Below are 23,188 nucleotides of genomic sequence, written 5' to 3' on the forward strand. Positions count from 1 at the left end.
TCAACTTACATCACCAAATTAATATCAAATGAACATTAATAACAAATCAAGACATGTTGTATAGACTCCCCCTCTGAGCGACATTTTCGAGATTTTCTTAAACACGTTCTCCCCTGTAGAGATGGTGCAATACTGAATGTCTTCATTGTCTTATATAAAGGCAATAATCCCATAATCCTGTTTATGGGTAAAGTCAGCAGAAGAAATGCATGCTGATGGACCATGGCATGTGGAAGTAGCTCAACAATAGCAAACCACAGATGAGCAATGTGCCAATGGAAGAGTTAGAATACTGTAATTCAGAGTAAAATGGCAGGTGCCTCTCACGAGGGATTACAAAGATAATCTGATGCTATAGGAAATATAACTCTGCCATCATCTCTAAGATAATATGATATATGCATAATTAAATTCACTCTCTGAAGTTGATCTAAAGCTTAGATTCCTCTCTTCACACAATGTACAACATCTCAGAATATTTTCTGAGTTCACATTTCCACCCCAATCCCCTGACATCACATTGAATTAATTGGTTCCAAACAGCGGTGCGGTTTCGCCATCAACACAGTTCCACCATGAATACTAGTGACAGCTGTTTAGCTCGGTTGCTATGTAACAACTTGGGAGGCGATGGAATAAAAACAGGAATATATTGTTCACTTGACTTTTTTTTTTTGACTCATGTTTTTGTCTATTTGGTACAGGACTGAAACCTACATGTTATGTTGAATAAAAAAAAAAAAATGAGCTGAAGGATGACATGCAATTTTATTGTTTAACTTACTCAAAGTTTTTGTTAAACAACAGGAAAGCTTAACCTTTTTTTACACCGTGATAAGTGAACAAACAAAACTAAACAGACTTTAAAGCATAAAGGTGAAGGTTTTTCATTAAAAAAATTCCCTTAACCTTTCAAAGAACATGAAAAGACAACACTGTAAATCAACAAGCAGCAAATATAACAAAAGATAAAAAAAACATACCAAAATGCTGCTTAACCTTCAAAAGGTCTTCGTTTCCTGTTTACACTTCTAGACTTCGGGGTCTATACGACCCCAACAATTGATTGAGTAATAGTCCAAAAAATATACATTGTTAATCATACAAATAATATATCTTTTTTTTTTCATTTTTAATTCTCATCTATTCATTAATGCTGTGTTTTTGGAGATATAAAGTACTTTTGTATCCATATACCACATATCCAATTCCTCAACTATATCATTAGTTTTAGTATTAGCATATGAAATATATTTTTTATGATACATTGCATTTATGCTCTAGTAATAAGCCTTCATTTCTGTGTAAAAATTTTCAGATTTATGTTGGATTTTTTTTTTTTTTGAAGAAAATATATTTATTATTATTATTTATTTATTTTATTTTTTTCTCACATTTCCCATTCATTTCAATGTGGGCTCATATCAACCCCTAAGACCAGAAGTGTAAATATATATATACTGTATATATATATATATATATATATATTTTTTTTTTTACATACCTTCAGAACAACCGAATCAAGCCCAGTTTTTTGTGTTTATAGATAGATAATGTATAAAAAGTCACAAAATCGTATTCCACTGAGATGAAGGGAACCTTTTTTTTATTAAGTAAAAGTCGATTGGGGTCGTATAGATGAGGGCTACCAACTTTCTTTGTAACATTAGGTATATGCCGCTATTCAAAACCTCAAGAAAACAGTGTTAATATATATTTAAGAAACAGTTATTATTTGAAGATGCCTCAATATGTGAACTGACTGCATTATATTTCAATTCATATCTTAAGCTGAGAAATTAGAACAAACATGATATAATTATGTGTTAAAACATAAAAGTTATGTGAATTTAAGCAAATGTGCCTTGGCAAAAGCAAATGGTTGTGTCTTGCCTACATGCTTATTGCATTTGTCTTGCATCCAAGATGCCAAGAATACAAGCTGCTCACCTAAGGCATTTTCTGCAGAGACGAGCATAACTTGGGTAAATTAAACCAGAATGTTTTCTAAGATGCATCTTCAAGACTTCCTAAGTGCGGTTTCTCACATCCTAACTCAGAAAGTAACTTTCATGCAAACCGATGTCAAAACTTTCATATCAAACAGACCGAGAACTCCAACGTAAAAATGTCTTACTGCAAGTACAATGTTTACAGACTTTTTTTTCCTGAGCCGTGGCAAAACTGAACAAAAGGATTCACTAAAAGTTCAGGTGGCAGAGACTGCAGAAAGTGAAAGCAAAAACAGGTTTTAGACAACAAAAGTAGTTTTTTTTTTTTATCTGAAAAGTCAAAAGTAGAACCAAAGTGCTCTCCAGACAGAGGAAGACAACAAATCAAGATACCGAGAAGAACATCAACAGAAATATCCTGCTTTAAAGAAACTGGTGACTCTTTTAGAGATGCTGCCCCTGTTCCAAATTTAGTTAAACAGTCTAAATGAGCTGCTGGAGGTCTCGTGAACAGTTTGATTACTTCAACTAATAAAGCCATCAATGGAGTGGCCCGAGGACAGCTGGATTATCTGACGAAACCACTGTCGACATGACACAGCAGGACACTACAACAACACTGGATAAAAAAAGGATACAAAACAAATTGAAATAAAAAGAGACAGCAGGGTGAGGGATGAGAGGTGCAATCCAGGTTCATTTCCCCAGAGGAAAACACAATGAAAGGAAGCAAACAAAGAAAGCAAGGCGACTGCACCTCTTCAAAGGTTAGCTGAAGTACTGCGGACCGAGCTGAGAAAAACAGGTGCAAATCAAGACCAATGGCTTCAGAGCTGCGAGCACGGAGCTAATAGGGCTTTAAAAATGTGTGTTGATATGAAAAGGATGACAATTAAAAGGATGGCTAGTAGCTGAGAGAGTGAGAGATTAGTGAGAAAATGAGAGAGAGAGAGAGGAAGAGAAAGACATCTCTCAATTTATAATAATAATTATATATTATAATTAATATATAATTATAATTATATATAATTAATTATTATTAATTATAATTATTATCTCTCAATTTGTATGTAAAAACAAGTCTACATGCATTTTCAATGGAGCTGTATGGGCCAGACTTAGGCAGAAATGTTTAGCTCATAAAACCTTTCTAGTCAAAATCTGCTAAGCGGTAATTCATGGAACAACAGTTAACAACATTATTTACAACAAGACCAGCATTTTCATGGGTTTAAATAAAAATATTTTGTTATAAGAGACAATAAAAACAACTTTGAGCATCCAAACCACTCCTTTAAAAAAATTAACTTGATTTTCAATTTTGACAAGCCAAACATGTCATTCTGTGAGTAATATGCAATTTATATATTGAAATAAACTTCCGTAAAATTAGTATAATTAACTACACAAAATGTATTTAGAAAATTTCCTGCACATTTTATAAAATCAAACAGTTCACCCCTTACGTACGTCAAGAACTTAGGCTGGTGGTCAGATGAAATATCAGAACTAAAAACATCTATATAACTCACTCCTGATGTGGCAACAATCACTTCACTGAATACATGCTGGCTAAGAAAGAAATAACTATTACTTTACGGTCAACCTGTTTTCAAATCCACATCATTTTAATATCACAAAATCGATGTCCGTCAAAAAATAATGCGCACAAAAGAAAACACAGTAGTATTTATGAGAAGCAGAGCTAAAAGAGAATGAATGGCAATCCAATTAAAAAACGTTGCCAGGTAAGTAAACATCGTTCAAAGCGTTTTGACACAAACTATGTTTTGCACAATTTATGCACAAACTACGCATACTGATTCTGACATTCCTAATTTGAATATTTTCAATAATTTTCTATTCTTGACTGATCTTTTTTTTTCATTATGTTGGCAATAGATGCTAGATTAGTGATCTTGAGTAATGTAATATATTGATGTAATATTATAAACTTGACAGGTGATTTTTTTTTAATTGAAAGTTTGATAAAGTGACTACAGTTGTATGAGGATTGGAACAAAGTTGAAAGACTGGATGTGCACAGCTAAGGTTAGCACTTTCAGTGCTCTAGAAAACTAGACTCTAAACTAGAAACAATATGCACTTTAACAGGCATCTTTAGCAATCTCTTAGCAGTGTTATTCATTATGTATAAAGAAACTACAAGAAACTATTTTTATAGCATTTGTCAACCAATCTTAATATCAATGTAAAGTACAATGAACAATAGTGTGTTTGTGAATTAACATTAACCCAGATGAATAGATGCTGTGAAAAACTATTTAAGCATTTAAAAAGCTAGTCGCTCATTGCGACCCATTTAGAATTTTTACAAACTGAGAGATGAGATGAAATAATGGAATAATCACCAAGACTTTGATTAAATACACTGGATAATTTTCTTTACAACTAAAAGAGACATAATAAACGAGGTTACTGCGTACAAAATGCTAGGAGTGGCGGAGAGACTCTAATTACAGATATAATCTATAATTGATGAAGCAGACAGTCAAAGACAAAGACTCAGCTCATAGGCTTAAAACAGAGGTTTGGGTTTTCAAATATGCCTGCTTAATCACCACAAAAAAAGTGAACAGGAAGAGCTGCTGTTTGTTCGTTTATTCTTAACACCGCCGCTAACGGCCAACCAGATGCTGTAATTACAGGCTGTGCTTTTAAAGTACGGTAGGTATGAGAGAGGATAGGGGAGTTTGGGGGTTTGGCAGAAAGCAGATACCCAGGCACCTCGGTTGGTCCTTAAGAGAACTTAATGCGAGAGCCACAGCCAGGACTGGAGGAGTGTATTGTGAGAAAGTTGTGAAGAGTGACAAATAATTAATGTGATAAGCCTGACAATGTGCATTCAACTATGCATTTTAACACATATTTGACTTAGTATGTGGACGAGAAGTGTTTACATTCATCACGATATCCAACTGACAGCAGAGGTCCCCCTGTCAGAGATGATGCAAGACCTGTTTCACATATAACGCAAGATGAACTGTAGTGTTTTCTGGGTTTATAATGTGCATATTAAAATCATTTCTTAAGGATCATGTGACACTGAAGACTTTGCAATGGCTGCATAAAATGTATCTTTGTCATCACAGGAATAAATGACATTAAAATAGAAAACAGTTATTGTAAATTGTAATAATATTTCACAAAGACTGGCATTTTTTGTTTGCTTTTTGTAAATACTACTGTACATATACAAAAACATGCCAAATAAACAATTAAATCTGACAAATATGGTATTAAAATTTAATTATTTAGCTCAACTAATTAAATATGCGATAGTGTAGCGAATCCACTTGCATCCTTAAGCAGATAGACCAGGATATGCCTTTACCAATAAGTAAATTGGCTCTTTTACATTAAAGTGATACCTTCATTGTTGTTGTTTTTTTTTTTTTTTAAAGAAAGAAAAAAGAATGAAATCCTTATATGAGTGGTCAGTCGTCTCCTCCACCTCATTCTGTCTGTAGTCTATATTCAATAGCTTGTGGATTTTATTCACTTCTTCAAGTCTTTTAAGTCACCAAAAACCAAAGGGAAGTGGTAGCCTTGGATGTACATAAAAAAAGAGAAAGGGACACAGGATCAAAAAAAGATTTAGCCATGGAAAAAGTGCCCTAGAGGGGGCTGTAAAATGGCATGCTGCTAAAAATGTGCAGACAGCCTTTAAGCGTTTCTGTCGTAGCTGAGATACTGGTGCTCAGAGGCACTTCTCAAAGTCACTGACATGAGTAGCACATACCGTATACGTCTGCCAAAGTAAAACATGAAGAGATTATTACAGCTGCCACCTTTTAACATCCAACAGGTCTTAGTAACACCCCCTAAACATCAAAATATATTCTTTTGATTCAACAAAAAAAACTCAAAAAGATTTTTATATAACGCAATGAGCATAATATATTTGGTAAATATTTTGAAATGCATACAAAAGACATGCAAGTGTCTTTCCCTTACTATGGCCCACAAAAGCCACAATATAATTACTGTCTTTCACTTTTCATGCTTTCAATGGGTTATTTCACCCCAAAATGGAAATTATGTCATTAAGGACTCACCATCATATCGTTCCAAGCCCTTAAGACCTTCATCTTTGGAAGACAGTTTAAGACATTTTACATTCAGTCCAAGAGCTTTCTGTCCCTCCATTGAAAATGTATGTACGGTATACTATCCTTGTCCAGAAAGGAAATAAAGACATCAATAAAGACGTTCACGGGTCCACAGTGACGCTGCTGATGTGTATTCGGGTTCCAAAAAAATATGTCTGGGCAAAAAAAATGCAAGTCTTCCTCGGTGTTGAACGAAGTGCACCAGATTCGCACCAGATTACATGTCAGCGTCGTCACTGAACGCAGATCGACAACAGAACCGGAAGAGAATTTTTGGACCAAAATGTATTTCCGTTGCTGTAAAACATTCTAACTAACCCACTGATGTCACATGGACTACTTTGATGATGTCTTTATTTCTTTTCTGGACAAGGACTAACTCTAAAATATCATAAACTGTGTTCCGAAGATGAAAGGAGGTCTTACAGGCTTGGAACAACATGAGGGTGAGTCATTAATGACATAATTTTCCTTTTTTGGGTGAACTAACCCTTTAAAGCAGTCTGCTGGATATAAAAGGGAATGCCGAAACCATGCCAGAGGGTAGAAAAACTAAACACTTCTAAAAACGAGAGCTTTAATTTACTAAGTCTAAGAAAAAACATGAAATATTGGTAGAGCCAAGAGCTGGGAGAAAGAGTAAACAGAGTGGAAAAATAAAAATGCTTGTATTATATATATATATAGTGTCGGTTAAACCTTAACAGGGTGATCAGGATTCCAATGCAAAGTTTAATTTGTAATAAAGGCAGTTATTCTTGTTCATGATTACATGGATATTATAAATAAATGATATAACCCAATAAATAAATCGAAAGAACATGAAATATAGATCTGCACTTCGGATTCTAACTGGAAATCTTTGGAATACTCGTATACTTCTTTCAACATACTACAATTTGGGACACACTAATTTTAAATTCAAACACTATTTAGGACAGATAGTATGCGAATTGGGGTGGGGTGCAGCGATACAAACCATGCAAAGTGGGTGTGAGGACTGGAATTGGGAACCCCTGCTCTTGAGAGCAGTGTAATGAGAAAAAAGATATGCTCTGTTGCAGAAGAAAACTCTGTGTAGTTCAAAAATCCTTCTAATGTATAAAAATAGTCACTCAGAGAAGAGGGTGGAAATGTAGTATTGTGGAGAAAAAAGAAGAACATTTTGATCAAATTTTTAATAACATGTTGCAATGTTTGCGGGGAAAAGGAAAATATCGAATTCAAGCTCAGTTACACAGAGGTCTGGAACTGCAGGGAAATGTTTCCACTTCTCATTAAAAGCAGCTAAAAGAGCGAGTCGCGACCATTTCATTCAAACATGAGAGCGTGCCAAAACCTCAGAGCTGGAACCGCTGGCGGTGCAGCATTTGTGTCTTACGGAGAAACTCAAAGGCTGCCGCACAAAAACATTATTGATGATTTATGGAGTTGAGGGACCAGCCAAACGCCTTGATTATTACACAGGGAAATATTAACAAGGATGTGAGGTCAAAGCCAGCAAAAATTAAAATCCCACTAAGGTTCCTAGAATGCCACACAATAAACTTAGTCAATTTCATTCAAATTAACTTAAGAAACTTGAGTAGTTGTATGGTTAACAGACTGAAAAATCTAATAATACACCACTGACAATTTAGTGCCATACTACACTTGTTTTAAATGGAACTGACATGTAAATCTTGTCTGAGAAAGGTCTGGAAAGATGAGGAGAAATAAAAAAGGACAATCGACCCTGAGACAATTACCATATTTTAAAAGACCTTATTAAACAAGAATGTTTCTCAAAGAGAAAACTTCAAGAACTGTGATGATGGCTAACGCAGACGGTTTTAAATAAGAGACTGGGTCGCAATTAAAAGAATAGGGCCTTTCAGAACCTGCCAGCTTTAAGGTCAAACTTCTTACCCGACCTTAATAATAATTTAAAGCACCTGAACCATCCAGGGTAATATAGTATCCGCTAAAAGTCAATTCACAGTCTCTGAGACTCTCCAGACACAATTCTGCCTTGTAAAAGCTTTATACAGCACAAGTTCCCTCATATATAAAAAGAAAAATACGAAGAGGGAAATCATGTGAAATGTGGTTACATATAGCTGACTTAGAACAGTCAGACTTTGCTGAGGTGAAGAAATCTGAACCAAATGTCATTTGCTTTGAAGAAGAACCCAGAACATCAAGTTTAAATGCTGGCTGAGACCGACAAATTTACAGGGCTGCTGAACTTTGCGAATCACGCCAAATGTCCTCTGAGGATCCGGAATTAGTGAGTAGGAAAAAAGGAATATACAATTGGATAAAATGTTGTGTTTGTAATACTAATGGTATTGATTTGATACAACTTGTATTCACCCGTAAGAGGAAAAAAAGCTTTCTGGCATTTGGTAGGACATGGGTTTTAATGAGGCAATGGGCAATTGGTTGTGGGATGGTGTCCTTGAGGTATGCATACAAAAATTTTAAAAGAATAAATTGATTTCCACATGCTTGGAGGTTCCTCTGTCCTTCCTCTGAACCTTCGGATTTCTATCCTGACCGTGCAAATAAAAATCCTCCAACTGACTTGAATTAAAGAGCAGTTAAGTGTGCATGAATGCAGATGCACTGTAAACTCATATCATCTTACAATGCTTAGATGTGGTGCAAGTTTGCTCTAATGACATGATAAAACGCAAAATTTAGGATATTAAGTATTACTCAAGCACAAAAAACAATTCAGTATGCAAATTTTCTCGACAACAGCCTCGATTTTAGAAAATTTACATAAAAATTAAAAATAAATAAAAATAAAAGCCCATAAAAATTACCGGGGCATGAAACTGTATTTTGCTGTCATTATATTACCTAAATAAATATATAAAATCAAGTGGAAGAAAAGTGTAGTTCTCCGAAGATCTCTAGCATTATTTGTTTGCTTACGTCTCTTGAGTTCATATTTAGTTGATCATATTAAGAGTGATTTAAATGGATAGTTCAGCCAAAAGACAATTGCATCATTTACTCAACCATATGTTGTCAAAAACTTTGTTTCTAAATGACAGGAGAGATTTTGAAGAATGTTTAGGTCCAAAGAACACTGAGCCACATTTACTTTGATTGCATGGGCAAAAAAAAAAAAAAAAAAAAAGACATTTTTTCATAATATTCTGTATTCCACAGAAGAAAGTGGGTCATACTGTTTTGGAATGACATGAGAGTGATTAAATGATGACAAAACTTTCATGTTTGGGTGAACTATCCATTTAGGCATCCAAATACTTCTTGGAGCCACCGTATATAACTTGATCTACCCAGTTAATTTGAGGAATGCATGGTGAATTTTATGCACCCAAAGCAAAGCCAAAGCTTGAACAGTTTTGGAAATGTTCAGCACATCCGGCAGCTGGAATGATTGCCACCCAGCTGGAAGTACAATTAAGAGTGGAAGACATTCAAAAAAATTGCATAGCTCACAATACAAAAAGTGAGGAGAAAGTGTGGAAATTAGCTAAAGCCGTAGCCTAGCTCTGTCTCTGGAGACGATATTACAGGCAGGGCAAACAAATAACAACAGATCCTGCTGTGAACACGGCATTGTTGAGTTGATTGCGACAATGGAACATTTCATCTAATTTTCCCACCAAAACACTTTTTCCTCTGTTGTCTTCAATGTTATAAGCTCAGATTGTCTTTCATTACTTATGAACTATTACTTCCTAACTCTATATTTGAAAGATGTAGGCTGTAGATGTAACATCACTTCTGAGACATTGTTGGTACACTCTTGAAAACAAAACTTCTTTTGGGCATAAATAACCTTTAGCATACATGGAAACTTTCCATTGCATAAAAGTTTCTTTATAGTGGAAAAAAAACTACTGATTATTATTCACAATATGGTTCATAATAAAGAAAAAATGGTTCTTTTAAGAACTGTTCACAAAAAGAATCTTCATATAGTGTACCAGCTATGTGCCTATGTCACAAACTTAACCGGAACACGGAGTAGGGATACAGAACTTCCGGTCAACAATATTTTCCGATAAGGATTTAGATTATCAGCCCAAATGTCTAAACTATCCGAGGTAGACTGACCACGAGCTATGAGGTTGTGAAACAAGGTTTTTGCTCCTGTTGAAGCTATACGTTTGTATGAAATAAACCTTGTTTAAAGAAAAACATGTTTTATCCGTGATCTTATGAAAAAAAACTACATTACCCACAATCCTAAGCGTAGTAGCAACGTCTGCTGATTGGTCCAACTCGCCGTTACCATAGAAACGTTAACCTTACTGGCGAATGGCTAGAGCTACCCGTGGCTGTTGTTGTGGTATACTGGATTGCTCTGCATTAGGATGTAGACAGCCATACCTCAGATATCACGTTTTCCCACTTGAGAGTTTTCATTTACCATCGGAACCACATAGTCATATGAGACTTCAGGCAGGTTGCGGAGAGATTTGATCCAGCATTATTTATCAGACTCCACCATTGTAAAAAGCTAACTGGAAGACCCGTATCCCAACTAAAAGACGTACTTCCGGTCTTCAATTTTTTCGTGACATAGGCCTATTGAAGACAATATTCCTTTTTTTTTTTGAACTGTATGTAGAACAGCCCCTATGGCTAAACATACCTGACCATAGACAAAAGGGCTGAACGATGCATTGTTTTTGCATCAATATCGCGATGTGCGCATGTCAAATATAGGGACAGTAGTATAGGTGATCCATACGGACAAGGCACCAGGTTTGAAACGCACATGATTCTCGGATTAATTGCAGGGTGTAACCATCAAGGAGAGAAATTCTATCATTTGCCTATTAAGGTCCAGTCAGTTTAACCATTCGAGTGGAAGAAAACACGGAAGAGAACTCAATTCAGAACTTGCGTGCTGTTTTCTGTGCACACACAGAGCCGATGAAACACGATCACCATCTATTTGTCCTTGAACGGACACACGCATTCAAAGCTATGTCAAAATCTCGATTACGGCTTACGTAAACGTAAACAATTGAGAAAGAAAACGGATGCGTATCATTTTATTGGATCCGTACTTTGGCTCACTTCTGTAGCTTAAATTTAATTCATACAGTGAAGACTAAGCAGTCTTATTTTACATTTGATTCGCTTTATTATTATTATTAATTTATATTGTTAAATTAATTATTAACTTCTGTACCTAAATACTGTTAAATTACCTGAAAAATATCGCAATGTTGTGGTGGATATCACCGTGCAGTCCTAATAGGCAACCAATAAAACTGGTTTGAAGACTGGTTAGAACAAGGGCTGTCAATCTAATTTTTTCTAATTTAATTCAATACATACGCCTGATTAATTAATCATATTAAATCAGGCTTTAATTGCACCAACGGTGAAAAAAAATAAATAAATAACAATTTAAGTATGGATCAGGGGGTTTGATTAATAGTGTATTTTTTAAATATGTTACTCAATAATTAATCATAAACCAACACGTCACATTTAAATCCCTAGCAATGAGAGAATTGACCAAACTAGAAGATCTAGAAAGTGTGAGGTATCAAAAAGTCCAAATTAGCAGAGATGACTATGACATGGCAGTTGAATAAGAATTTGAACATTGGCCATTTTATCTGAGCTCCCGTAGTCTCTGCTTAGCCTTGGATGAAAGCAGTGCATGCATCACACATAAAAACCACACATCAGAGCCTGATCCTCACATTTCTGACCTTAACACACACTGACAGAGACACACAGGCAAAGCTCGCAGCCGACTGTCTCATTAAGGGATGTAGGATCTTCAGTCGTGATCACACACTGTGGAAAATCAGCAGCTACAGACTCAAATCAAAGTGAGTAAACTTGTGAGCGACATATGAAAACAAATCAACACTTAATATGAATTTGTATATTCCCATCAGAATAAAACACCTTAAACTATGCAAACTACATCCCACGATGTAATTGGCCGTGTTTGTATTCCACCTAATAAACAGAGACAGCTAATATACAGTATATGCAAGTACGTCATACATTCCATCCATTTTTCTATTCCATTTTGTCGTGCTTCATCTAACTGTTTCTAAACAAATAACCTTGTTATGTATGTAGTACACCCAATGAATTCAAGGTATAGCGAATATTAATTAGATCATGCAGAAGTTGCTTGGCAACCTTCCATGAGAGTCCAGTCAAGTAACTTAATAAATATTCATGAACGACGCCTTTTCAATAAAAGGATGCCTAAATTCGCCAGATGTTTAGCACATACTTAGAGGTGCAGTAAGCATATTAAGAAACACTGTTTATCTGAAATCAACCCAAACAAACACACTCCTCCTTTCATTACTCCACCACCAAAATGCAAGAGTGGATATTCCCTTTATCATAGCTAAAGTGAAGCAATATAATCCTTTGCAAAAAATAAAACGAAGATGATGAATGACAAGGGAAGAACAAACAATGAACATGTAGTACACAAGAATATATACCAGCAAGAGTTCATTGTTTAAACCAGCAGCACACCATCTCCAGACAAATAATGACACTCAAAACTGTCCTGTTTTTATAGCTTACATTATAACAACAGCCTATTCTGGTTCTGTGAAATGGCAAAACCATTGTTACTCACATATTGAAGCAGAAACAAAGCACCCTCAGCGCCCGTTTTCAGGCTTTCCCGCTTACATTGTTGGAAAGCTATTCTAATTTGAATATGGGTCCTAAAGCTCTTGCATGATCATAACCCTTCCATTTCCAGTGATATTCCTCTGACCTCTTTTGAAATGTCTCTCAGCCATCTCTCTTTATACGTTCTTTTCTTCAAATCTCCCTCTTGCTCACTCTCTCTCCTCCTCCATCACGATTGTATACGCCCCCTACTGCTGATTGGCTACAAGTGTGTTGTGCTGCTCTGTCCAATCCATTTTCAACAGCATTTCTTAGAAATCACTAACTGCATCTTTAATGTCTTTCTTTTACCAAGGAATGTAGTCCCTTTGGACAAATATGGAACAAATATTCAGATAAACATAGTCTTTGAAAACATTGGACTCTGCTGCTTACATTCATGCATTTGGCAGACTGTTTTATTTAAAGCAACTTAACACTGCATGCAAGGTTTAGATTTCATTAGTTTCATGCTTTCCCTGGGAATCCAAACCTCAGTCATGCTCTACTGTCACAAGTGCTTCTGAACCAAACTGTGAACAAATCCCTATTACTACAACAGACTATTATTGTTTAGGAGATATAGTGGGAATTTAGATCACTTCAAAGTTAAACAGCACAAGTGCATAATGTGAACATTGGCCAGAGGTCAACGATCGCTTAAAGCATGCATGCGTTCCTTTCAAAATCATAAAGAATCCCACCTCCTTTTTGCAATAAACATAATGCCAGTCTATCACTTGCTTTCAAAATTTGTATTAGCCAGTGCCATGCGTGGGGGAATTACAGAGAGGCCGCTCTGAGCTAGGGTTGTGCCGATAGACGATAGTATCGTGTATCGACGATAGTCTGACATATCGCCGATGGCAGATGCCTTTGACGATATCAATACGATAATTGGCTCGTTTTATCATGCATTAAATTATTATTATTATGCCTATTATTATAAAGCTAGTATTGTTATTAAATTAATATTAGGAACTACAATCAATTTGCCTTGCCTAAATTTACAACGACATCACCTCATAACAATTGCAACAACACACGCTAATGAGGACTCCTCTAAGAGAATGTTTTTAAAACAAAAAAAAAACATCCCACATCAAAATTTAATTGCAAGGTTATCCATTCCAAAATTATCAAGTGTGCTCGTTTTAACAGACGCAAAATTCAATTTCCTACAGATCCAAGATGAAAACGGCATCGTTGTTCGTCAGTATTTGTTTCCGTAACACATTAACAAAACGTTTAATGACACTAACACTAAAAACAATATAATTACTAAATAGTATTAATAATAATATCACTAAAATAGTATTATAGTTACCGTTATCACCGTCGCCTCTGAGGGAACGCGGCGTTAATGCAGATGCCGAAAGCAGTCCGTTTTTACTTTCACTTTCAGAGATTGAGCGCGTTTACATGCGACGACGTTCTTAACCTGATTATGTTGAATAAACTTGACAATGCATGTGGTCATGTAAACGTTTCCTTTATCAGAGTCAAGTCATAAGTATAAGTATAAACCGATCGACTCAGCTAGACGTTTGGCCCTTGCTCTTGTTTCTCCCGGCATTTAAAACACATTAACCCGCGTACTTCGTGCTTACTGAAGTGCGCATGTGAAGTGCGCAGAGAGCGCACTGCTAGGGGGGCACATATCGCAAACTCCGACTTTTTCTGACCCAAGAAATTATTAAAACGTGTTTTCATCTCGTGCAGAAATAGGCCCTAGTCAAAATGCTGCATGTAACGGCATGAGGATAGGCTGATCCCGTAACTTTCCCGTTGACAAACAAAAGGATTAGGATCTCTTTTTTTTACCTCACTATACCAGGAAATAACCTGATCCTATTAATAAACACTCCACTTTTGCTAGCAAAATAGAAAAAAGATTCTCGTATATAAAACGAAGTAGGCTAATAAAACAAGCAAATTAATGAGTAGGCTAAATAATCAAGTTAATAATCAAATGTTAGCCCCGCCCCCTCACGATACTATCGTGTATCGCCGATCTCACAGGCTGACGATAGGACGATATGAAAATGGAGCATATCGCCCAACACTACTCTGAGCACTTACCGGCAGATGTATTCAAAAAAACCCTCTTATTCTAATTCGATTCACTGGAACGTTCTTTATATTCAATATTGCCAGCTGCAGTTAAGTCTATCTTGCCTCTCAATGCATTAAGAATGACCAGTGAGTTAATTATCAGTAATGACAGGGAAAACAACAAGTCTTGGCATAATGGATTTACAGCATCGGACACACCATTAGAGGCAAAATACACGAAAACAAATAAAAAATAAAAGAAAATATGGTCAAAAAATAATAATCAAGGACAGAATTATGAGTCCTTATTATGTCTGCCCTTCTTGACATCTTTTTTTTTTTCCAAATCACCATGACTAATTGACTGGTAAACATATCAAGATGCATTTTTCTGGTCAAAACTAGCATCATTTGCTGTTCACACAGACTGAGACCAGTAATCTAGGATTTACCTGAAAACACACAGCTGAAGTGTGTAATTTCTGCGGCAAATGGCTTTGCAAAAATAGTTTGGTAATGAACAAAAAACAAGCAGACAAAAAAAAAAATAGTTCTGGCCCCAAATCATACCACTGATTGAGTGTATAGTTTAGTTGGCTGTTGCTGCACATGAAACCGTGATATTGTTGTCAATGTTAATAATTTAACTGATTAAGCTTCATGTTTTATTGGATAAACATAATTGAAAAAAGTGGACAACTAATCATTGTTTTTAATGATAATCGACTGCATTTTTGAAAATTAAATCAAATTAAAGAGATACAAAGATAAGAAAGACTATTTTAATATTGAAATAACTGCACACTTCAGCGTTAATAAATAATAAATTATTAATACAATGTTTAACTGATTAAGATTTATTAGCTTTAAACAATTATAAACTGTAAAAAAAAAATATTAAATTAAATGTTCATACTAAAACGCTTTATGAAAATGTATTTGGAAAATCCCAATAAATTCATAAGTTTTTTTTAATTTAAATTCTAGTTAAAAATGGATAATGAACTAATGTAATGTGTAATGTAACTGTTTGTGAAGATAAACTGTCTGCAAATTTTTACAAATCAAAGCACATGACAAAAACAGTTATTGCTTCCTTAAAAAATAATTAATTGCAGAAACAAGTCATCAGCAATTCCAGTCTTACTTCCTTTTACATACGTTTGTAACAATGTAACAAATTTGCATAATGCCTGCCTATGGTCTACATTGGTCTTTTCGAATGACATCTACTGCATTATATCTGCGCCCTGAAAAACAGGGGGGGTTGCTGTAGCTAAGGCCAGGAAAAGTTTGGTTTGTGTTGTCGAGAAGACGCAATGACCAATCGCAAAAAACAGGGTCATCTGACCAATCAGAGTAAGAGTAGATTCGAGGGAAGTTGTGGTTTAGAGCGAACAAAACTCATTGAGAAATACTTATTTCTCAAAATAAGGTGATGTTGCAAAGTATATTATAAGAAAACGTGAATGTTTTTTATACATTAGAATTGGATGCATGTAAACCTATTGTAGGAGACTGCAAAACAAAATTAGGATCCTTTAAAATAGCATTATAGGGGCAATTTAATGAAAATTGACTATGAATATTCTAGAAACTCAAGTAAAAGTGAACCGATTCTGCTTGAAGAATGCTCTTCAAAAAATTATAAGCAACCTCTAATATATCTGCTCTGAACAACAACTGCTCAATCTCCATCCACAGTATACCGGTGTTAAAGTAGAGCAAGGATCAAAGTAAACTGTTTCTGTATTGACTGCATGAAAACCTCTATTGTTTACTAATTGCCCTCATATTACACCCTTTACACTGTCCTGAACTGCCTTATTGAATTACAATTAAACTAAATAGTATTATAGTATTGTATCTCACTGTTTCTACATTACTAAAGAGGACGCTAATCTGCTTACTGCACTGACTTATAATTCATCTGCATTAAGCTAGGGTTTTTCTTGAAAAATTATATTTTGGGCTTAACATGCTCTATATTACAATTGTTTTATCCTACCAGTACACAAGAAACCATCACTCACAGAAGTTACCGTCTCTAACGATTGATAAAACACTACATTACTCTCAAAATCCATGTACTGCATTTTTGCATACTGATGTTTTTTTTTATATTTCTACCGAAGTCAGTCAGCAAATGTCAAATCAAGTCTCTCTGCCTGAAAATGTGCGCAATTAACGAACAGAAATATACGGGGGTGAATAAGCAATGCAGAATCCACAGAAGTGGCCTTGGAGATGAGCCACCATCTATTAAAAACCTTGAAGGTTATGAAACATGATTATTTAAGTTGGTAAACATCAATTTCTGAAACCAAATGAGTAGTTAATGAGATTCTAAATATGTCATAATGTGCTATTAGCATCGCATATACATGCAAAACCGCTTGCTAGTATCAAAAAGACAAGGCTCTGTTCACACTGAGAGGTTGTTCACACAGGGCGAGGAGCTGTTCCTGTAATAAATGTACCTCCATCTGCTACACAAATACTTTAAAATGTACTTAGAAATTAATTTAAAAGAGATAAAAACTAGCGTGCGAGAAAAGAAAAGAGAAATTAAACTACCTCCTGCACACTCAGGCCTTCTTTCTGCATGAAGTAGTGCTTTTTAAACTCGTAATAGGAGTTGTACTGGTTCCAGGACTGCAGGAAGTCAAATCTTTAGGGTGAAGAAGACACACACAGAGAGAGTGGTTTATAGTCATTACATATTACAGTAATTTAATAGGAGCAGTGAGACCGTTGTATCTGTAGGGATGACTGTAACAAGCAGGAGCATAATTGCCTACCGTGGGTCATTCTTGGCACGCACGCTGGTCTCAAATTTCACCCCGTTTCTGGCAACATATTCGGCTAGTTTGTCAATGACAGGTTGGATGTCAGGAGGTGGAGGGATGATGGCTGCAACAGGGGTGGCAGCGGCCACCACCGCCGGGGCGACTGTGGTTTGAGGGGGCCGAGAACTGATGGGTGAAAAGGAAAATAAAGACCAATATAGGATTTTTGAAATACTTCAATCTCTACAGAAAGCAAAAACAAATATGCTTACCTGGAAGTTGGAGGGGCGGCAGGAGCAGAATGGGAGAGTGGAGCAGAAGCAGGAGCTGACACCGTGACTGGACCTGCAGCAGGGGCTGATGGGATTACAGCAACAGGATCCAACAAGGGTGTGGTTCCAGGGGGAGGAGGAGGACAAGATGCAGGAGGTGCTGACATCATGGCAGGGGGCAGTGAGGTATAATAGGCGCTGGCGTCAATCCCAGGTGGCGGTGGTGCAAGGCAATATGTACCATCAGGCAACATACAGTAGCCATAGTACATGGCTGTAACATTAGCTGTGTGAAAACCACACACACACACACACACACACACACAAACAGACAGACACACACACCACACAGCATTCTTAAATATGATGCACGTAAAATAAGTGTCCCTAAACCTTTGAATGGTAATTTCACAATTATATCTCTGCCTCATTTTCTCTGCCCCATTTGTAATGTAAAGACGGAGCTTCATTTTGGTGATATATGCCGAGCCTTGCATTAAACAGTAGTCATTAATAGTATTTGTTCTTTGGTTATATGCGGCAAGGAAAGTACACGGAGGAAACTGCTGATGCAAATGAAGCATTCAAATAATCGACGTTTAGATCACTGTCCGCATAATTTAATTTAATTTTTCAAGTAGAAGATTAAAAGCGAGCAGAAGAGAAAAATCACATTCGTTTGTTCTGCTCTACCACAAATAATGAGGATCAGACTGTCCTCATGTTGAGATGGCAAGCATGTAAAGTAACACAATTCTTGAAAAACACTTAATAAAGCCTAATTACAGTCGAGCGCTGCCCCTTTCCTTCAATCAACTATTACTGTGGCAAAAAAGAACCATTAAACAAAGCAGATTAAAGCTGCTGTCCGTAACTTTTTTTAGTTAAAAATAATCCAAAATAATTATTTAAAAAAAAAAAAAAAAAAAAAAACATTCTGCCAGTGGTCAAAATTATCTGCTTGCCATAGCTAGATTCAAAACGGTTAGCTTGTAATAATGATTTTAATTCCAGTGGTACTGGTGGGTTTCCGGGGGAAATTTGAGCATGCGAGCACCCGTAAACACAAAGAAGGAGTTTCGGCTAGCCGGCTATACTGCATGCGAGGAGATGTAAAGATGTATAGGCTTTTCTCACAGGCTCGCAGCACTTCACATAATTAAACTTATGGCATCCAGAAAGACCCAAATCAGTTATGGAGTTTCCTTTGTTTTGCCTTTCTCGTTATTATAATTCTGAACTACAGGTAACCATAAAATACATTAAATTTAACATTAGTCACGCAATGCTGATGTTGTTAACATGAACAATTTGAGAACAACGTAGGCTATAATTTGCACGGTTGCTGTAAATCGCGTTGATTAAATCTAACGACGCTTATCATGTCGAATGCTTTTCCCCCTTGGTTGATTAGAACGAAATGGATGTTACTTACTTGTTTTCCAGTGAATATTCTTATGTTGTTCAAACTTTTTAAAAGTAAGTCTGTGACTCTGTATGACAGTATCCACACAGCGCGGTGATTGACAGCAGCACTCAAAACACTGTTCTTCCACGCTGTTTCATGCCAATTTACAACCCACGTAAAGATGATAATTCCGCAAATAAATCCAATTGCAGATTTCGAACAGAGATGGCGACAAAGAGGAAAAGCTATAGACTGCAGCTTTAATTAGAACGCAATGCAAACAGAGCGACGAGTTCAAGCTCTGTTAACACAACAACCAAATCTGTGCCATTAGCCAAATACAGAAAATATCTGCTATGTGCACATTTTTTAGAGGCTTGAAGCTTTAGTTCACCAAAGAATAAAAATCTGTCATTATTTACATACCCTCATACAAGTTTAGAACAACATGAGTAGAAGTTAATTAAAAAAAAAAAATACATGTTTGAGTGAACACGTCCTTTAAGTGTGCACAGAGGTGTTTAGACTGCATAAGGGAGAACTCTGACAATGATGAAATTCTAAAAAAAATAATAAATAAAAAACATATATAAGCCATCTCCTGAGTACTCTTGAAGTCAGGGCTGTTCAGGACCTAAAAGAGACCAAGAGTCCTGCTCATTTGGATGAGTTTAGCATTCTGTCTGACTGCAGCCACACATCAAAGTGAGCTGAAAGAGAAGGGGAGAGGTGCTGGGAATCTGGACACAACTACATTTACTTCATGACTGACTGTGAATGTTCGAACGTGCATGGGAGTGTGGGGAGAAAGGAGCACAAGAGTCAAACAGAAAATAGCAGAAAGACCCAGGGAAAGAAAAAAGAAAGAGAACAAAGGAGAGAGCGAGAGATGTTTGTGGCAAGTGTATCTCCAACATTTTATTTGAGATGTGACTCAAAAAATTTAATAAGACAACTTTAAGATCAATATTACAATGCAAAATTACTTCTTTTACATGCTAGACTGTAGTAAGTGGGATGATGCAAAGTCAGCCAGTCATCATTGCTAAATATTCCCCCTGTGCAGCACACAGTACGGTAAAAAAAAATAACTATATATGAAGAGTTCAGATGCAAAAGCCTCTAAGTGCCATTTGAAATTTTCTTCTAGAATGATCATTTTTATCAAGCCTGTATATTTAAGTTCAGTAATTTCACTTAAATTGCAATGAAGATTACCTATTAATTGTCATTTAAGTGAAATTACTGAACTTAAATATACAAGCTTGATAAAAAATGATCATTCTAGGAGAAAATTTCAAATGGCACTTAGAGGCTTTTGCATCTGAACTCTTCATATATATATATATATATATATATCGTACAGCATATGTTGTCGCTGTCGGGCGAAAACCTGGTATATCCATATTTCGTCATTTTTATTACCGGTATTATAAATCCTTACTATTGGTTTCCCCTGGCCTTTAGATAACTAAACTTGTGACTAAATCTTGCATCTCCAGTGGATCCTCAAACGGTCAGTAAAACAGTTTAACATGTGTTTACGAGATCACCACAACGCATACATGTTGACAAGAGCAGATGTTGTTGGAGATTCAAATTTTGTAAATAAAGTGGTAGATTATGTTTTTGTTTTTCCGCGAACAAAGCACTCGTGTTGCTTCATAAAATTGAGTTTAAGCCACTGGAGTCACATGTATTACTTTAACGATATCTGTACTACCTTTCTGGGGCTTGCAAGTGGTGGTTGCGTAGGCTGTCAATGGAGGGATAGAAATTATCAGATTTCATCAAAAAGATCTTCATTTGTTTTCCGAAGCTGAACAAAAGATATCAGGGTGAGTAAATGATGACATAATTATTTGGGGTGGTGAAATAACCATTTAATTAGCCTGTGCGTTGCACAGTCACTTCATCTTTAAAGGGATACTCCAACTTTTTTTGGAAATAGGCTCATTTTACAACTCCCCCAGAGTTAAACAGTTGAGTTTTACCGTTTTCAAATCCATTCAGCCGATTTTCTGTTATTTAGAAGAATATCAGTTCCAAGACAGTTTCTGATCTCATTGACTTCCATAGTAGGAAAAAAAATATACTACGGTAGTCAATGAGACCAGAAACGGTCTGGTTACTGATATTCTTCTAAATATCAAAAAAATCAGCTGAACGGATTCGAAAACGTTAAAACTCAACTGTTTAACTCTGGGGGATTTATAAAATGAGCCTATTTCCAAAAAAGTGGAGTATCCCTTTAATAACATGAGGTTTTGTCAGAATGACCAAAAAAAAAAAAAAAAAAAAACTGAGTGCCCACATAGCTACAGTGAACTTCCACAAGTTGATGAAAATTTAACACAATGCATTCACTACCTCAGATGTGGCCGTTCTAATGATGGACAAAACACCCTAAGTGCTACATTCTCTGAAATTCGCTGGTCAAAATACTTTTAGCTTAATTTGAGCTTGCAAAAATGAATTTAATAATTGTATATTTTACTATAATATTTCAATAAATACACTAACATATATAAACATTTAAATTAAATTACAAAAAAAAAAATCTTGCCTTTTTCTTTAAATACTCGCTTATCTGGCTTTATGCTACTCCAAGCAATATCTGAGCTTTGTATTTTGAGCACTTGCGTTATTTTTTCCTCTTCAGGATGACTCGCTTGGTTTAGTCCTCAAGTCATTTTGGATAAAAGCGTCTGCTATATGACTAAATGTAAAAAAAATATTTGTATTGCGATTTGTGTTTGGAACTAAAAGTCACACGTTGATCGAACATCGAGATTTAAATCAAATAATCATATAGAAATAGGCCTGTTAAAATGATGATATAATCATCCGAGTACATCACAACCACATAACTGAATGGCATCACTGCGCCATTAAACCACAGCCAAATTCACACATCTCATAACTAATAGGCCCTTCCTCCATCTCAAACTTTATTTTCAATTATGGGATCTAATCGTTTATGACATCTCCCTGTGGAGATAAAGAGGTAGAGAGCTGTGGAAGATCCAGAGTCGGGCATCTGCTGCTGGATTTGACTCGCTATTTGAGAAAGATTAGGCAGAAGAATCAACACATAATCTTCAATGCCTGAGGGAACACGTCTCAAACGCAAACAAAATTATGCTTACTCTGGCAAATAAGTCTGAGTGAGTTCTCTCCAATGACTTCTTTTCTGAATCTCACAAGTCACCTCAGAGAGGCTGCTACCCCGAATAATCCTAAGACTTAAACTGAGCATGTAGTGCAATACAGAGGTTAACGGAACCGTCCTAACGGGATGAGATGGGATTTGCAAAGAATAAACCAATTCTGACACTTGATTTTAACAAGTGAATTTAGAAAAACATCAACCGTTTTCAACATTTATAATAGTAAATGTTTCTTGAGCACCAAATCAGCATATTAGAAAGTTGTCTGAAGGATCATGTGACACTGAAGACTGGAGAAATGGCTTCTGAAAATTCAGCTTTGCCATCACAGGAATACATTTACATTTGCATTACATTTTAAATATATTCATCTAGGAAACAAACAACGTTACTGTTTTTAGTGTATTTTTAACTAAATAAATAAGACAATAAGAAACATCTTTTGAAAAAAAAAAAAAAGTCTTCAGACTTACACTATTACCGTGAGTGAGTTCATTCAAAAAACATTGACAGATTCAATGAGAAAGTAATCCGTTTTAGACCAGTGAGTTCATCTGTGACTCATTTGTGAGTGGTTTAATTCATTTCAAAGAATTGACTCAGAAGAATCGTTCGACTGTATGATCACAACCCAGATAAAACTATTCCTTTGCTGTGCAGGAAATAATGTCAGAGTAGTTTAGTATGGTGTTCTATACCAATACTATAATCAACCTAATTCGGCAGATCCTCCTGACAAGTCCTATCACAGTAAAATGACCAAGAATACTACT

The 23,188-nt window shown here is 35.8% G+C and overlaps 1 protein-coding gene across 2 annotated transcripts in view; it reads right to left on the minus strand.

The window, feature by feature from the left end:
* sfswap (splicing factor SWAP) overlaps positions 1–23,188 on the minus strand; it is a 96,134-nt gene that overhangs the window by 49,570 nt on the left and 23,376 nt on the right. The window contains exons 8-10 of one of the 2 annotated variants that reach the window (XM_039687985.2): positions 17,838–18,111; positions 17,578–17,751; positions 17,354–17,447 (exon numbers count right to left, since the gene is read on the minus strand). In XM_039687985.2, the coding sequence (XP_039543919.2) occupies positions 17,354–17,447; positions 17,578–17,751; positions 17,838–18,111 (542 nt within the window). Of the gene's footprint in view, positions 1–17,353; positions 17,448–17,577; positions 17,752–17,837; positions 18,124–23,188 lie in introns of both variants that reach the window. The other variant, XM_039687984.2, reaches the window with a different exon arrangement.

The sequence above is a fragment of the Pimephales promelas genome, chromosome 19 (assembly GCF_988280905.1).
Source record: "Pimephales promelas chromosome 19, fPimPro1.hap1.1, whole genome shotgun sequence".
NCBI classification, from domain to species: Eukaryota; Metazoa; Chordata; class Actinopteri; order Cypriniformes; family Leuciscidae; genus Pimephales; species Pimephales promelas.